The sequence below is a fragment of the Salvelinus fontinalis genome, chromosome 32 (assembly GCF_029448725.1).
Source record: "Salvelinus fontinalis isolate EN_2023a chromosome 32, ASM2944872v1, whole genome shotgun sequence".
In the NCBI taxonomy this organism is placed as follows: domain Eukaryota; kingdom Metazoa; phylum Chordata; class Actinopteri; order Salmoniformes; family Salmonidae; genus Salvelinus; species Salvelinus fontinalis.
Window position 1 is genome coordinate 17,894,079 of NC_074696.1, and position 12,989 is coordinate 17,907,067.

At 41.2% G+C, this 12,989-nt stretch overlaps 1 protein-coding gene across 1 annotated transcript; it reads left to right on the forward strand.

The window, feature by feature from the left end:
• The first annotated feature begins 2,426 nt into the window (after window positions 1-2,426).
• Window positions 2,427-12,486, forward strand: rp9 (RP9 pre-mRNA splicing factor). The gene is made up of 6 exons (XM_055893580.1): window positions 2,427-2,761; window positions 3,095-3,125; window positions 3,414-3,543; window positions 7,403-7,494; window positions 8,367-8,428; window positions 11,524-12,486. Exons 1-6 carry the CDS (start codon window positions 2,616-2,618, stop codon window positions 11,714-11,716), a joined length of 654 nt encoding a protein of 217 aa, XP_055749555.1. The 5' UTR covers window positions 2,427-2,615; the 3' UTR covers window positions 11,717-12,486.
• The last annotated feature ends 503 nt before the right edge of the window (window positions 12,487-12,989 follow it).

Sequence of the window (12,989 nt, forward strand, 5' to 3'; positions counted from 1 at the left end):
AAGTCTGCCTTCTCCCGCCTCAAGAGGTTCCTCATGCTGGAAGACCAAGACCAAGGGGAGGACTCAAAGACTTACTCTCCTCCCTCTTAATGACTGACAAACACTTGGCTCCACTGCAATGACCCAACAGTCAGCCATTTTACCACCATGATATGACACTGACGCACCAGGCTCTCTGGCCTGCTTGCAATTCAGAATGGTCCTCCTGGAATTCAGGACGGGGGATGGGTCAGCAGTCAGTCAATAAGTAATACTGTGCCTCTTGTTGCACTAACTTTTTTTATTTTTAAATATATATATTTTTTACTTCACATGCCCCCCGCCCCCAACTACCCTTGAGGTCCCCCTTCCGTAGAGCTGTTCAAACATAATGGCCCCACACCACGGCATCGTTCAGGAATTCCATTGTCCCTATGGATGGCGGGAACGGCATCGGAAGCAAAGCTCCCCCTTTTTTTCCATGTTATTTATGACTGGGCAAGCAGAATAACTTATTTCGAGTTATAGGCTGTTTTGATTGAGGGGGTGAATTTTAATTGTTACAAACACATTTATATGATAAATTACTTACAAATTTATATTTACGCTTAAGTTTCATGCTTCTTGAAGTATGTTTTTATTTTTTACTTGGTTGTCATTTATTTTTGTAAACTTAACTTTCTCACTCTTCTCTTGAGGTTACCAGAACGGATCTGTAGCTGTTTACAGGATTGTTTGTGTGGCTCTACTATTTTATGATCACTGCCAAATGTTTTATTTTTATGTAAAGGTCAAATTTTTGTATACTGGTGGTTTTGAGATCATATTTGGATGAATGGGACGCATCAACTGTTAACATTGAAATTGTTTATATGCCTGAACTTTAATGACAATGCAAATGTGACTATTGTGTTTCAGTAGTTTCATGTTTGTTGAAGATGGGTTTTGCTGTTTGAAGGCTTCACTTTTTACCTGTTAGTGTTGAAGATTTAAAAAAAAATATATATATATATTTTAGATTTACAATGTCTATTAGACTGCTTTTGTTCCAACACACTTTATTGTATTCAGTGACATGTTTAATTAATCCAATGTGTGGGTCTGTAGCATTTCACAGAATACTGAAATACCTCACATTTTATATTCCTTTTACACCTTGCTTCTGTGAAATAGAGATGTTTTCAGGTGTTATTACTGTGTTACATGATAGAACTCCAAGAAGATGTCTACCCAATTGTCATACTTGTGTAAAAGTAAGGACATTTTAATAGAAAATGACTCAAGTGAAAGTCACCCAGTAAAATACTACTTGTCTAAAAGTATTTGGTTTTAAATGTACTTTTATCAAAAGTATAAATAACTTTTAATTCCTTTAAGCAAACCAGACGGTGCCATTTTGTTATTCACGGCTCGCCAGGGACACACTCCAACACTCAGACATCATTTACAAATCGTGTTTAGTGAGTCCGTCAGCTCAGAGGCAGTACGTATGACAAGGGGGGTTTTCTTGATAACTGTGTGACTTGTGTATTTTCCTGTCCTGTTAAGCATTAAAAATGTAACGAGTACTGTTGGGGGAGGGAAATGTGTGGAGTATAAAATATATTTTCTTTAGGAGTGAAGTAAAAGTTGTAAAGTACAGATACTGTAAAAAGACTTTGAATTACTACTTAAGTACTTTACACCACTGGCATTCACAATGTGTTTTCAGCTTACACAGTTTTAAGTGCTACAGAAAACTTTAAGGGTACACCACTACATGTTCTGATAAACACCTCTGGAATGGGGCTGTATCAATGTAACCATGCAAATTCAGAGCTATTGCTGCAAGGACTGATGATCCATGAGATCAAGATTATAGTTTAACCATGTTTTGAAACTATACTGTTTGTTTATAATTACATTGTTTACAAAGCAAGCAGTTTAACAACTCATGAGGCATTAAGTTTAAATAATCAATGGCTCATTAATTTAACATCCAAAAATGGTTGTAGAGTATGAATCCCAGATTGTCCCTTTTAATTTAACTAGGCAAGTCAGTTAAGAACAAATTCTTATTTTACAATGAGGGCGCACCCCTCCAGACCCTCCCTTAACCCAGATGACGCTGGGCCAATTGTGCGCCGCCTTATGGGACTCCCAATCACGACCGGGCTCGAACCAGGATCTGTAGTGATGCCTCTAGCGCTGAGATGCAGTGCCTTAGACTGCTGCACCACTCAGGAGCCCTTTGCTTCCACACGTAGACTGTTTATAAGAACATTATAGTGTATAATATAGCTTGGGCTCCTTCGCTGATAATAAGGATAACTGCCACTAAACTCCAAAGAAGAATGGAATGAATAAATGCTATTTATAAACCACCACAGACCTCACCTTACCCAACCATAGACCTTGCTGTTGATCAAGCGTCCTCGACTACATTTGACCTGCGGGCGGCGCTGCATTTACAGATGGCAAGCGCAAACAGAAACAGGAAGTAGCTGTGCAGAGTTCGAGAAAAATGTCCTGACGTAGTCCCGAATGTATTTTCTCTAAAAAGTGATTCACTTCAACGAATTTGCGATTAGAAATCGTGCCAAACTCAAATTAAACGGTTATTTCATAAACATAGCTAGTTACCCAATGACATTGAAATGTCTAGTAGAAAGAGATCGCGAGACTCGGAGGACAGAGGGGACCGCAAAAGGCACAAGGAATCAAAACACGATGTAGAAAAACTCAAGAAACAAGCGAGAAAACTCAACCAAGAAGTGCAAAAGCTGAAGCATTTGGAGACCTTGTGAGTAAAGGACACCTTTTTCGGTCGTATCGAAATTGTGTATTAATAAGACGTAACTGTAGTTGATCTGCCTTGGGATTTAGCCTTAATGCTAGCAACTCATCCCATCATTTCAGTTCTGATACTGTGCCTTGCCCTTGGCTGGTAGAACTTGCACACGGGGTACAGTACCTTAACCAGCATCTGGACAAGGGAGACGATGCGTGCGACATGATTCATATACATCGTCTCCTTTGCTCAGATACTGGTTCAAGGGGTACCTAGCTACCTACGCACAAAGTTGATCATCGTATTGATTCTCACAAGCATTGTTTTCTTTTCCCCTCTATGCAGTTATGAAAAACCTCCTCCTGGACTCATAAAGGTCTAGTAGATGCACATGCTTGTCTACTTGCGTTATTACCAGTCAATTAATCACTGAAATATTATGGAATAGCTCATTTATCAGTAGAAGGACAAGTATTTAACCTGGGCTAATATCCGTTTGTGTTCTTGCCAGCTCTGTCTGTTGTTTTCAAGCCAAAGCATGAGGATGAGTTACAAGGAGTTGGCATGAGCACAAGCAGACTGACACTCAGGCTAACATGCATTATTATGGAAACTGGAATATGTGGCATCTTGCATCACCTTGAAACACAGTGACTTTTTTTAGGCGGAGGAGTACAAACCAGAGGACTGTATTCCTGCTGATCCAGGAAATGAGGATGCTAGGGACTTCCTGGCTCATGCCCCCACCAAGGGGCTGTGGATGCCTCTGGGGAAGGAGGTGAAAGTGATGCAGTGTGAGTTTAAACACAGAGTGTTATTATGAGTGTACTGCATCCACAATGGCACCCTGGGGACTGGTCAAAAGTAGAGCACTATATAGGGAATAGGCTGCCATTTGGGACGCATCCCTAAACTTTGTGATGCATCTCAAAAGTTGAATGTAGCTTCTTCCCCTTGGTCTTTGTCTATTGTCCTTCATCTACCCAGGGTTTCTTAAACTATGGGTTGGGGCCCAAAGTGGGCCCTGGGCATGTAAGAAGAGGTGGGTTGTGAGAATACTTCTATAGTCACACACTATTTATTCATCATTTATTATTATTTTTGTGTGTGTGTTGGGGGGGGGGGGGGTTACAGGTACATTATCCATTTCAGATTATACGTTTATAAAACCTGTACCTTTAGGCTGCCACTCAAAATAAAATAAAACGGCAAGAAATACAATAATAAATAATCATAAATTCAGTATAAACAGGAAAAAACTAAAATAAGTGGGCCTCCACCACCCCAACCTCCCATCCCATTTCCCCCAACCCCACCCAGCCAACATGTCTCCATCCAACGGTTCCACTCCCGGAAATCATGTTTCCCCACCCCCTCAAGCAACTAGGGTTGTTCGTCAGTCACCCCCCGCTCCCCTTCCCGGCTATATACATACAGTACCAGTCAAAGGTTTGGACACCTACTCATTCAAGGGTTTTTCTTTATTTTTTACTATTTTCTACATTGTAGAACAATATTTAAGACATCAAAACTATGAAATAACACATGGAATCATGTAACCAAAAAAGTGTTAAACAAAACAAAATATATTTTATATTTGAGATTCTTAAAATTAGCCACCCTTTGCCTTGACAACTTTGCACACTTTTGGCATTCTCTCAACCAGCTTCATGAGGTAGTCACCTGGAATGCATTTCAATTAACAGGTGCGCCTTGTTAAAAGTTAATTTGTGGAATTTCTTTCCTTAATGCGTTTGAGCATTAGTTGTGTTGTGACAAGGTAGGGGTGGTATACAAAAGATAGCCCTATTTGGTAAAAGACCAAGTCCATATTATGGCAAGAACAGCTCAAATAACCAAAGAGAAATGACCGTCCATCATTACTTTAAGACATTAAGGTCAGTCAATCCGGAACATTTAGAGAACTTTGAATGTTCAAGCGCTGTGATGACACTGGCCCTCATGAGGACCGCCACAGGAAAGGAAGACCCAGAGTCACCTCTGCAACAGAGGATACGTTCATTAGAGCTACCAGGCTCAGAAATTGAAGCCCAAATAAATCCTTCACGGAGTTCAAGTAACAGACACATCTCAACATCAACTGTTCAGAGGAGACTGTGTGAATCAAGCCTTCATGGTCAAATTGCTGCAAAGAAACCACTACTAAAGGACACCAATAATAAGAAGAGACTTGCTTTGGCCAAGAAACATGAGCAATGGACATTAGACCTGTGGAAATCTGTCCTTTGGTCAGATGAGTCCAAATTTGACATTTTTGGTTCCAACCTCCTCTGAACAGTTGATGTTGAAATGTGTCTGTTACTTGAACTCTGAAGGATTTATTTGGGCTTCAATTTCTGAGCCTGTTAACTTTGTGAGACGCAGAGTAGGTGAACGGATGATCTCTGCATGTGTGGTTCCCACCGTGAAGCATGGAGGAGGTGTGATGGTGTGGGGGTGCTTTGCTGGGGACACTGTGATTTGTTTAGAATTCAAGGCACACTTAACCAGCATGGCTACCACAGCATTCTGCAGCGATACGCCATCCCATCTGGTTTGCGCTTAGTGGAACTATAATCTGTTTTTCAACAGGACAATGACCCAAAACACACCTCCGGGCTGTGTAAGTGATATTTGACCAAGGAGTGATGGAGTGATGACCTGATGGTCATCTGATGACCTGGCCTCCACAATCACCTGACCTCAACCCAATTGAGATGGTTTGGGATGAGTTGGACCGCAGAGTGAAGGAAAAGCAGCCAACAAGTGCTCAGTATATGTGGGAACGCCTTCAAAACTGTTGGAAAAGCATTCCAGGTGAAACTGGTTGAGAGAATGCCAAGAGTGTGCAAAGTTCTCATCAACGCAAAGGGTGGCTACTTTGAAGAATCTAAAATATGAAGTATATTTTGATTTGTTGAACACTTTTGGTTACACCATGATTCCATGTGTGTTGTTTCATAGTTTGATGTCTTCAATATTATTCTACATGTAGAAAATAGTAAAAATAAAGAAAAAGCCTTGAATAAGTAGGTGTGTCCAAACTTTCGACTTGTATGTGTTATATTATGTATGTGTTTGGCTATGGCTTTAGACAAGATTATTCTTTACAGAGTCAAGTATATTTGTCCAGGCCTCAATTGTTCCTTGACTAGCACCATTCATTCTCTCTGTCGATAAATCTAATGGTTTAACTTCTAATAGTAACTGTATCTACTGGTTAAATGGGAGAGAGTGAGGTGATTGCCATCTAAGAGCCAACATCTTTTGGGGGGGGGGGGGGGGGGGGATGCGGGAATTGTCTCTGAGAGATTCAAGGAGCTATCCTTGATAAGTAACATAGTAGATGCTAAGTTTGGATTCATGCACTTCTAAATGTATTTTGTAATTTTGCCCCAGAAGCATTTAACTGCAGTGCACTCCCACATCATATGGAGGAATGGGCCTACCTTATTTAGGGGACACAGTGAACAGTTGCGCGTTTTGGCAATTCTCACCGTAAAACATTTCCTTGGTATTAAATACAGTCTGTTAACTTAATGTATAAGTTGATGGTTCATATTACGACATGCCAAAGTCATATTTTTCCATATTCTGTTCCAGTTAAAGGGTTGTTCAGATTCAATTAGATCTGTGGACCATACTTTTGAATGGCTAGCTCAGAATATGAGCTTTCCAAAAGTTGTTTATGTATTATAGAGAGAAGTCCTTTCGGGAGCCCAGAAAATGTATTTATAAATCCCATTATTGGATGATTTGGTAGTTGGTTTTCCTAAGGTACTCCATAGGCCAGCATAAGTGATCTAAGTTGTAAATATAGAAAAAAAGATTTGCCTGATAATGTGTATGTATCTTTCAAATTTGGTAATTTTTTCAAACAATTGCTGTCCATGATATTGGTGAGGGTATGGATTCCACATTGGACCATTTGGGGGATGCAAAAGGGGTGGCAGGTAGCCTAGTGGTTAGAGCGTTGGGCCAATAACCGAAAGGTTGCTGAATTGAATCCCAGAGCTGACAAGGTAAACATCTGTCGTTCTGCCCCTGAATAAGGCAGTTAACCCACTGTTCCCCGGTAGGCCGTCATTATTAATAAGAATTTGTTCTTAACTGACTTGCCTAGTAAAATCAAAAAAATTCAAAGGCTGCCTCCAGATCGCTAGGCCGTGCCATTTTGATTCCCAGTTACATTGTTTTTCAATTTTCGAGTCAGTGTAGCGGAGATTAACTTTTGTACTGCTTGTCCCTCAAAGAACAAAGGCTTTCATTATTTCCCACCAATAATTCCACCATCCCTCCCTCTGTCCCTCCCTCCCACTCGTTTTCATGATATGCGAGGGGACAGAAGGCATACAGGGTTAGTCTACAAAGTTCTCAATTGTTCTCCTGTGGAATTCCAAAGCCTAATATGTTCCAGATAATATTTGGGCAAAATGTTTGAATGTGATTTTTAATTGCGTGTCATTTCAGAGATTAGAACGAGTTGAGAAACATTTTGTCAGATGTAGGCTAAGTCATAAACAGGTGTAGCCTACAAGCCATATAAGATAAATATGAATCTCTTCCAACACGAGCTTGTTTGGGTGATTTCTGAGGGGCCAGGAGGCGTGTTTGTGGTACAAACATGACTATATTCTCCCTCGCCTTCTGCAGGTTGGAGATGCAAGCGCTATGGACACAGGACAGGGGACCGAGAGTGTCCCTTCTTCATCAAAGGAAACCAGAAACTGGAGCAGTTCAGAGTGGTGAGTATCATCTGTCCATCCATCCATTCATCCATCTTTCAACTAATCATCAAGCCTTTTGGCTACTTAAATAAAATGTGTTACTGCTGGGTTTGAACAAACATGAGTCCCTAGGACCAGGATTGGTACTGCCAGTCACCCTTGGGGACGTCTGCTCCTGGTCCCAACCATAACCCCTTGGGGGACGTCTGCTTCTGGTCCCAACCATAACCCCTTGGGGGACGTCTGCTCCTGGTCCCAACCATAACCCCTTGGGGGGACGTCTGCTCCTGGTCCCAACCATAACCCCTTGGGGGGACGTCTGCTCCTGGTCCCAACCATAACCCTTGGGGGGACATCTGCTCCTGGTCCCAACCATAACCCCTTGGGGGGACGTCTGCTTGCTTGCCTACCTGGGACCATGAGCATGCTTGGTTGATGCAGGTGGATACAGTATATATGCATCCCAAATGGCACCCTATTCCCTATATAGTGCACTACTTTTGACCAGGAACTATATTGACTTTGGTCAGAAGTAGTGCACTATATAGGGAATAGGTGCCATTTGGGATGCATAAGGTATCTGTGCTGCTGCTGGATGCTTCTGGATCTGGACTCTTCAGCAGATTCACAAGGCAGTTGTTCTGTAGGCCTGCATGCAACAATGCCACTGCAATGATTATCATAAGTGCAAGTGTATCATATTTTGTAATAGAACCAGATTTTAAAACGCTGATCCGGCAGAGGAGAGTTGAAAGGGTGGAAATAATGTTGCCCAAAAACAATACCTGAATGGAGTTTTACCTTGCAGTGCTTGTTATCATTGGAGCTTTGCAATGTATGTTATTTTTGAAATGTTGTAAATATGTAGCTAAACCATCCGTTTCTTGCAGGCACACGAAGACCCAATGTACGACCTGATCCGAGAAAACAAACGCAATGAAAAAGAAACAAGGTACTTTCTGGCCTTATTATGAAAAATATCAACCAAAAATATTTTCAGAACAATGTTTGAAAATATTTCCCCTTCTCTACTGTTTGGAGTTGGTCATCGTTAAGGTAGTCTGGTGCATTGGACGGACGAGGCTCACCACTCGGAACTAGAGGTCGACCGATTATGATTTTTCAACGCCGATACAGATTATTGGAGGACCAAAAAAAGCCGATACCGATTAATCGGCTGATTTTTATGTATATTTTTATAATAATGACAATTACAACAATACTGAATGAACAATGAACACTTTAATTTTAACTTAATATAATACATAAATCAAATCTATTTAGTCTCAAATAAATAATGAAACATGTTTAAATAATGCAAAAACAGTGTTGGAGAAGAAAGTAAAAGTGCAATATGTGCCATGTAAAAAAGCTAACGTTTAAGTTCCTTGCTCAGAACATGAGAACATATGAAAGCTGCTGGTTCAATATTCCCAGTTCTTCAATATTCCCATTTAAGAAGTTTTAGGTTGTAGTTATTATAGGAATTATGACGCGTCGACTATTTCTCTCTATACCATTTGTATTTCATATACCTTTGACAATTGGATGTTCTTCTAGGCACTTTACTATTGCCAGCCTAATCTTGGGAGTTGAATGGCTTGATGTCATAAACAGCGCTGTGCCTCAAACATTGCGAAGAATTGTTGGCAAACGCAGTAAAGTTTGAATGAATTCTTACTAGCCTGCTGCTGCCTACCACCGCTCAGACTGCTCTATCAAATCATAGACTTAATTATAATATAATAAACACAAATACGAGCCTTTGGTCATTAATATGGTCAAATCCGGAAACGATCATTTTGAAAACAAAACGTTTATTCTTTCAGTGAAATACAGTCTAAATATTCTTGTTACATTGCACAGCCTTCAATGTTATGTCATAATTATGTAAAATTCTGGCAAATGAATTCACAGTTCGCAACGAGCCAGGCGGCCCAAACTGTTACATATACCCGGACTCTGCTTGCACTCAACGCAAGAGAAGTGGCACAATTTCCCTGGTTAATATTGTCTGCTAACATTAATTTCTTTTAACTAAATATGCAGGTTTAAAAAAATATATACTTCTGTGTATTGATTTTAAGAAAGGCATTGATGTTTATGGTTGGGTACATTTGTGCAACGATTGTGCTTTTTTCGCGAATGCGCTTTTGTTAATAAATCATCACCCGTTTGGCGAAGTTGAAGTAGGCTGTGATTCGATGATAAATGAACAGGCACCGCATTGATTATATGCAACGCAGGACAAGCTAGTTAACCTAGTAATATTATCAACCATGTGTAGTTAACTAATGATTATGTGAAGACTGATTGTTTTTTATAAGAAAAGTTTAATGCTAGCTAGCAACTTACTGTGGCTCCTTGCAACCACAAGGTCCTTTTGACGCTGCACTCGCGTAACAGGTGGTCAGCCTGCCACGCAGCCTCCTCGTGGATTTCAATGAAATCGGCCATAATTGGCGTCCAAAAAGGCTGATTATCGATTGTTATGAAATCTTGAAATCGGCCCTAATTAATCGGCCATGCCGGTGGACCTCTACTCTGAACTGCTCTAGTTTCTGGTTTCCTTTGATGAAGAAGGGACACTCTCGGTCCCCTGCCCTGTGTCCATAGCACTTGCATCTCCAACCTGCACGAGGGAGAATATAGTCATGTTCGTTGATTCAGACAAGCTATTTTGGAGCACGGTCACAGGGGACTTAACGATTCTCTTTGTTTTTCTCCCAACAATGCTGATGCTTAGCTGCAGCCAAGTAAACAAACTCCAATCTTCAGTCTCTGATGACGATACTCTGCTTTTATAGACTAGGCTACTTTCCAGTTATTAGGTTAAGATGACATAAGTTTGTAATTAGTGTGAACTAACCCTTTCATTTTCCGACTGTCTCAGTCAGAATTGTGTATTATTAATGAAGTGCCTTTTAGCACAGGAAAATAACAACAACCAAGTAATAAAAAGACAAGGCTCAGAGTCATAGAAGGACACACTGAAGTAAATGGAGAAATCAATCACATCCTGAAAGCTGACAGAGCACTTAATCAAACAGGTGAATAAAAGTACTTTTAAAAACTACTATGAACAACATTGAATGTGAACTTGAGTGTATATAGAGAGGTTTTAAAGTACCATCTGAAATGAGGTGCAATATGAGAGATTCATGTGAGTATGATTGGAGAGAGTGTGCGATGGACATGTTCTACCATCTACAGGATCATCTATGATATGAGAGAGTGAAATGTAACCGTGGTAGACTTGGCCGGAGGACCTACGAGCCAACCCAGCTCTGTCTGAGTGCTTGCCTTGAACAGTCCTTATGATTGCGTCTCTGTTCTCTGGGTGGAAGTTGTCAACGTTGAAGACACCGCTCCTCTGATGAATTCTTAATGACGTTTGAGGATCACTTGGGAACCGCCGCGTTTGAGTTGCTTTCAGTCTCTTGCAACTTGCACAAGCTTTCTTGTTCCTCTCTGAGCATACCGAATCAATGGAAATGTAAAGTTTTGGGCTAATCAAAGGAAGTGGATGCCTCGGTCTGTGAACTGTTTGATCATTCGTGTTAAATCCATATTTTATTGAAGAATTTTGTTTCTCAGGCAGTGTTTCAGCATCATGATATTTGATCTGATCTTGTGTGAGCTGCAGAGCCACTTTGCTGGCTGCTTGAAATGAGCTCTGTCTCTCTCTCTCCCCACTTTAGCACTAGCTGCAGACACATGTAGCCCATCATAATCCCCATACTCAGTACTCACCAGCTGTCAGCTGACCATCACTGTTAGAAGACTTGTTTCATAACCAGGGACACGTCTGAGTGAAATCTGAAATGGCCAATGATTGTAGAGGAAAACCCTCTGGCATATTCCAAGAAGTGTGTGTGTGTGTGTGTGTGAAGATACTGTGTTTCAGTTCATACCATGCCTCTCCTTGAATGTTTCTAACCCATCTTCCTGTCTCTCTTTTTTTCTCCATCTCTCCTCTCCCTCTCTCCATCTCTCCTCTCTCTCTCCATCTCTCCTCATCTCTCCATTTCTCCTTTCTCTCTCCAGGATCCAGCAGCTGCAGCAACTCCTGCAGGACACCACCTCCTCCGACTCGGATAGGTCCTCCTCTTCCTCCTCCACCGGCGACCGCAAGAAGAGGAAACACAAGAAGAAGGACAAGAAGAAGGACAAGAAGAAGAGGAAGAAGAGGAGGAAGCACAAGTCCTCCAAAACCAGTGACTGTTCTGAGTCCGATTGAGCCATAGGAACCTACCTGGATTGTTCTAGCAGGGAGATGGCTACACTGCAGTGTCTATCAGTCAGTGAGCAGCTATGGTGGTTCTTACCCATTGGCTCAGGGTTGCCTCAGTGGCACACTACGAAGTGCACACTAGAGGACCCTTTTTGGTTCAGTATTCTTCCCTCCATCTGAGCCTTTAAATAATGCATGACTTGTCCCATCCCTCATATGGTTGATGCCTCTATTCCATTAGATCATACAGAATAAGATTCTATGGATCCGCAATGCTGATTGTGAATGTAGGGCCCCTCAGGCGAGGATCTCAGAAAGCCCTTACAGCATGGGTAATGACATGGCTGCCTCGGGGGGCCTGAGCCAGCCAGAAGAGTTGAAATCAGTTTGTAGCTGTTATGGAGGACGTTGGCTTGATGAATCAGATCCGAATGAAAACGTGACAGAACAGAGCATGTTGTTAGAGGTGGTTTTGCTTTGTATTTAGCTTGATTGTAGGCCTGTTGTTTGACAAAAAGTGGGGGAAATTGCAGCACATTTTTCCCATATTTATTTTCTTCCAAATGACGCTGATGGATGTTTGAATGCTTATTACTGTACATAAATATTTGGAATAAATTGAGGTTGGAATTTACATATTTGATTTAAATCCAGCTTGAGAAAGGGAGAGAGAATGTACTGTATTTCAGTGTGTTCTCCGTGGCCAAGGATAAAGCCTCTTACTCATCAAATTAATCTTGAAGCCGCAAGTAAAGAATACTTTCAATTTGTCATTATTTACATTGTCTTCCAATGTTTTTCAACTGCATACATTTTGTTTGGCTCATTGACTGATAGTGACAAGGACAAGACCAACCAACACGGATCAGAACATTGGCTGTCATTTCCTGTTTATATCCCGACGATTCTACATGTTGAATAGCCACCGTCCGTCAACACCCAGCGGGAGTGTATTCATCATGGAAACCGTTTACCTTTATGAATCATAAACAGAACCAAATGGGGAGGGAACTAACTGAATTTGTCCAATAGAAACTCACGTTTGTTTTTTCCATATGAGTAAATGGATTTTGCAACAGAATCGGTGTAATGATGCAACGACGGCCAACTTTTGTGTAGGTCTTTCTTATCCTTCATCGATTCTTAGAATGACACATCTCTATCCACTATAATGTCCCATTCAAGAAGCAACACTGGTTAGCACTGTTTCCTTTTGAAAGGCCAAAAAAGAAGACCCTTTGATCTTGAAAGACCTCAGAAAGCCCAGGGCTGACTAGGG

What these genes read in the sequence shown, in the direction of transcription:
- rp9 (XM_055893580.1), top strand. Translation starts at nt 2,616, where the DNA reads ATGTCTAGTAGAAAGAGATCGCGAGACTCGGAGGACAGAGGGGACCGC. An exon ending in GGAGGTGAAAGTGATGCAGT is followed by an intron (nt 3,544 to 7,402) that starts GTGAGTTTAAAC and finishes CGCCTTCTGCAG; the next exon opens with GTTGGAGATGCAAGCGCTAT. An exon ending in CGCAATGAAAAAGAAACAAG is followed by an intron (nt 8,429 to 11,523) that starts GTACTTTCTGGC and finishes TTCTCTCTCCAG; the next exon opens with GATCCAGCAGCTGCAGCAAC.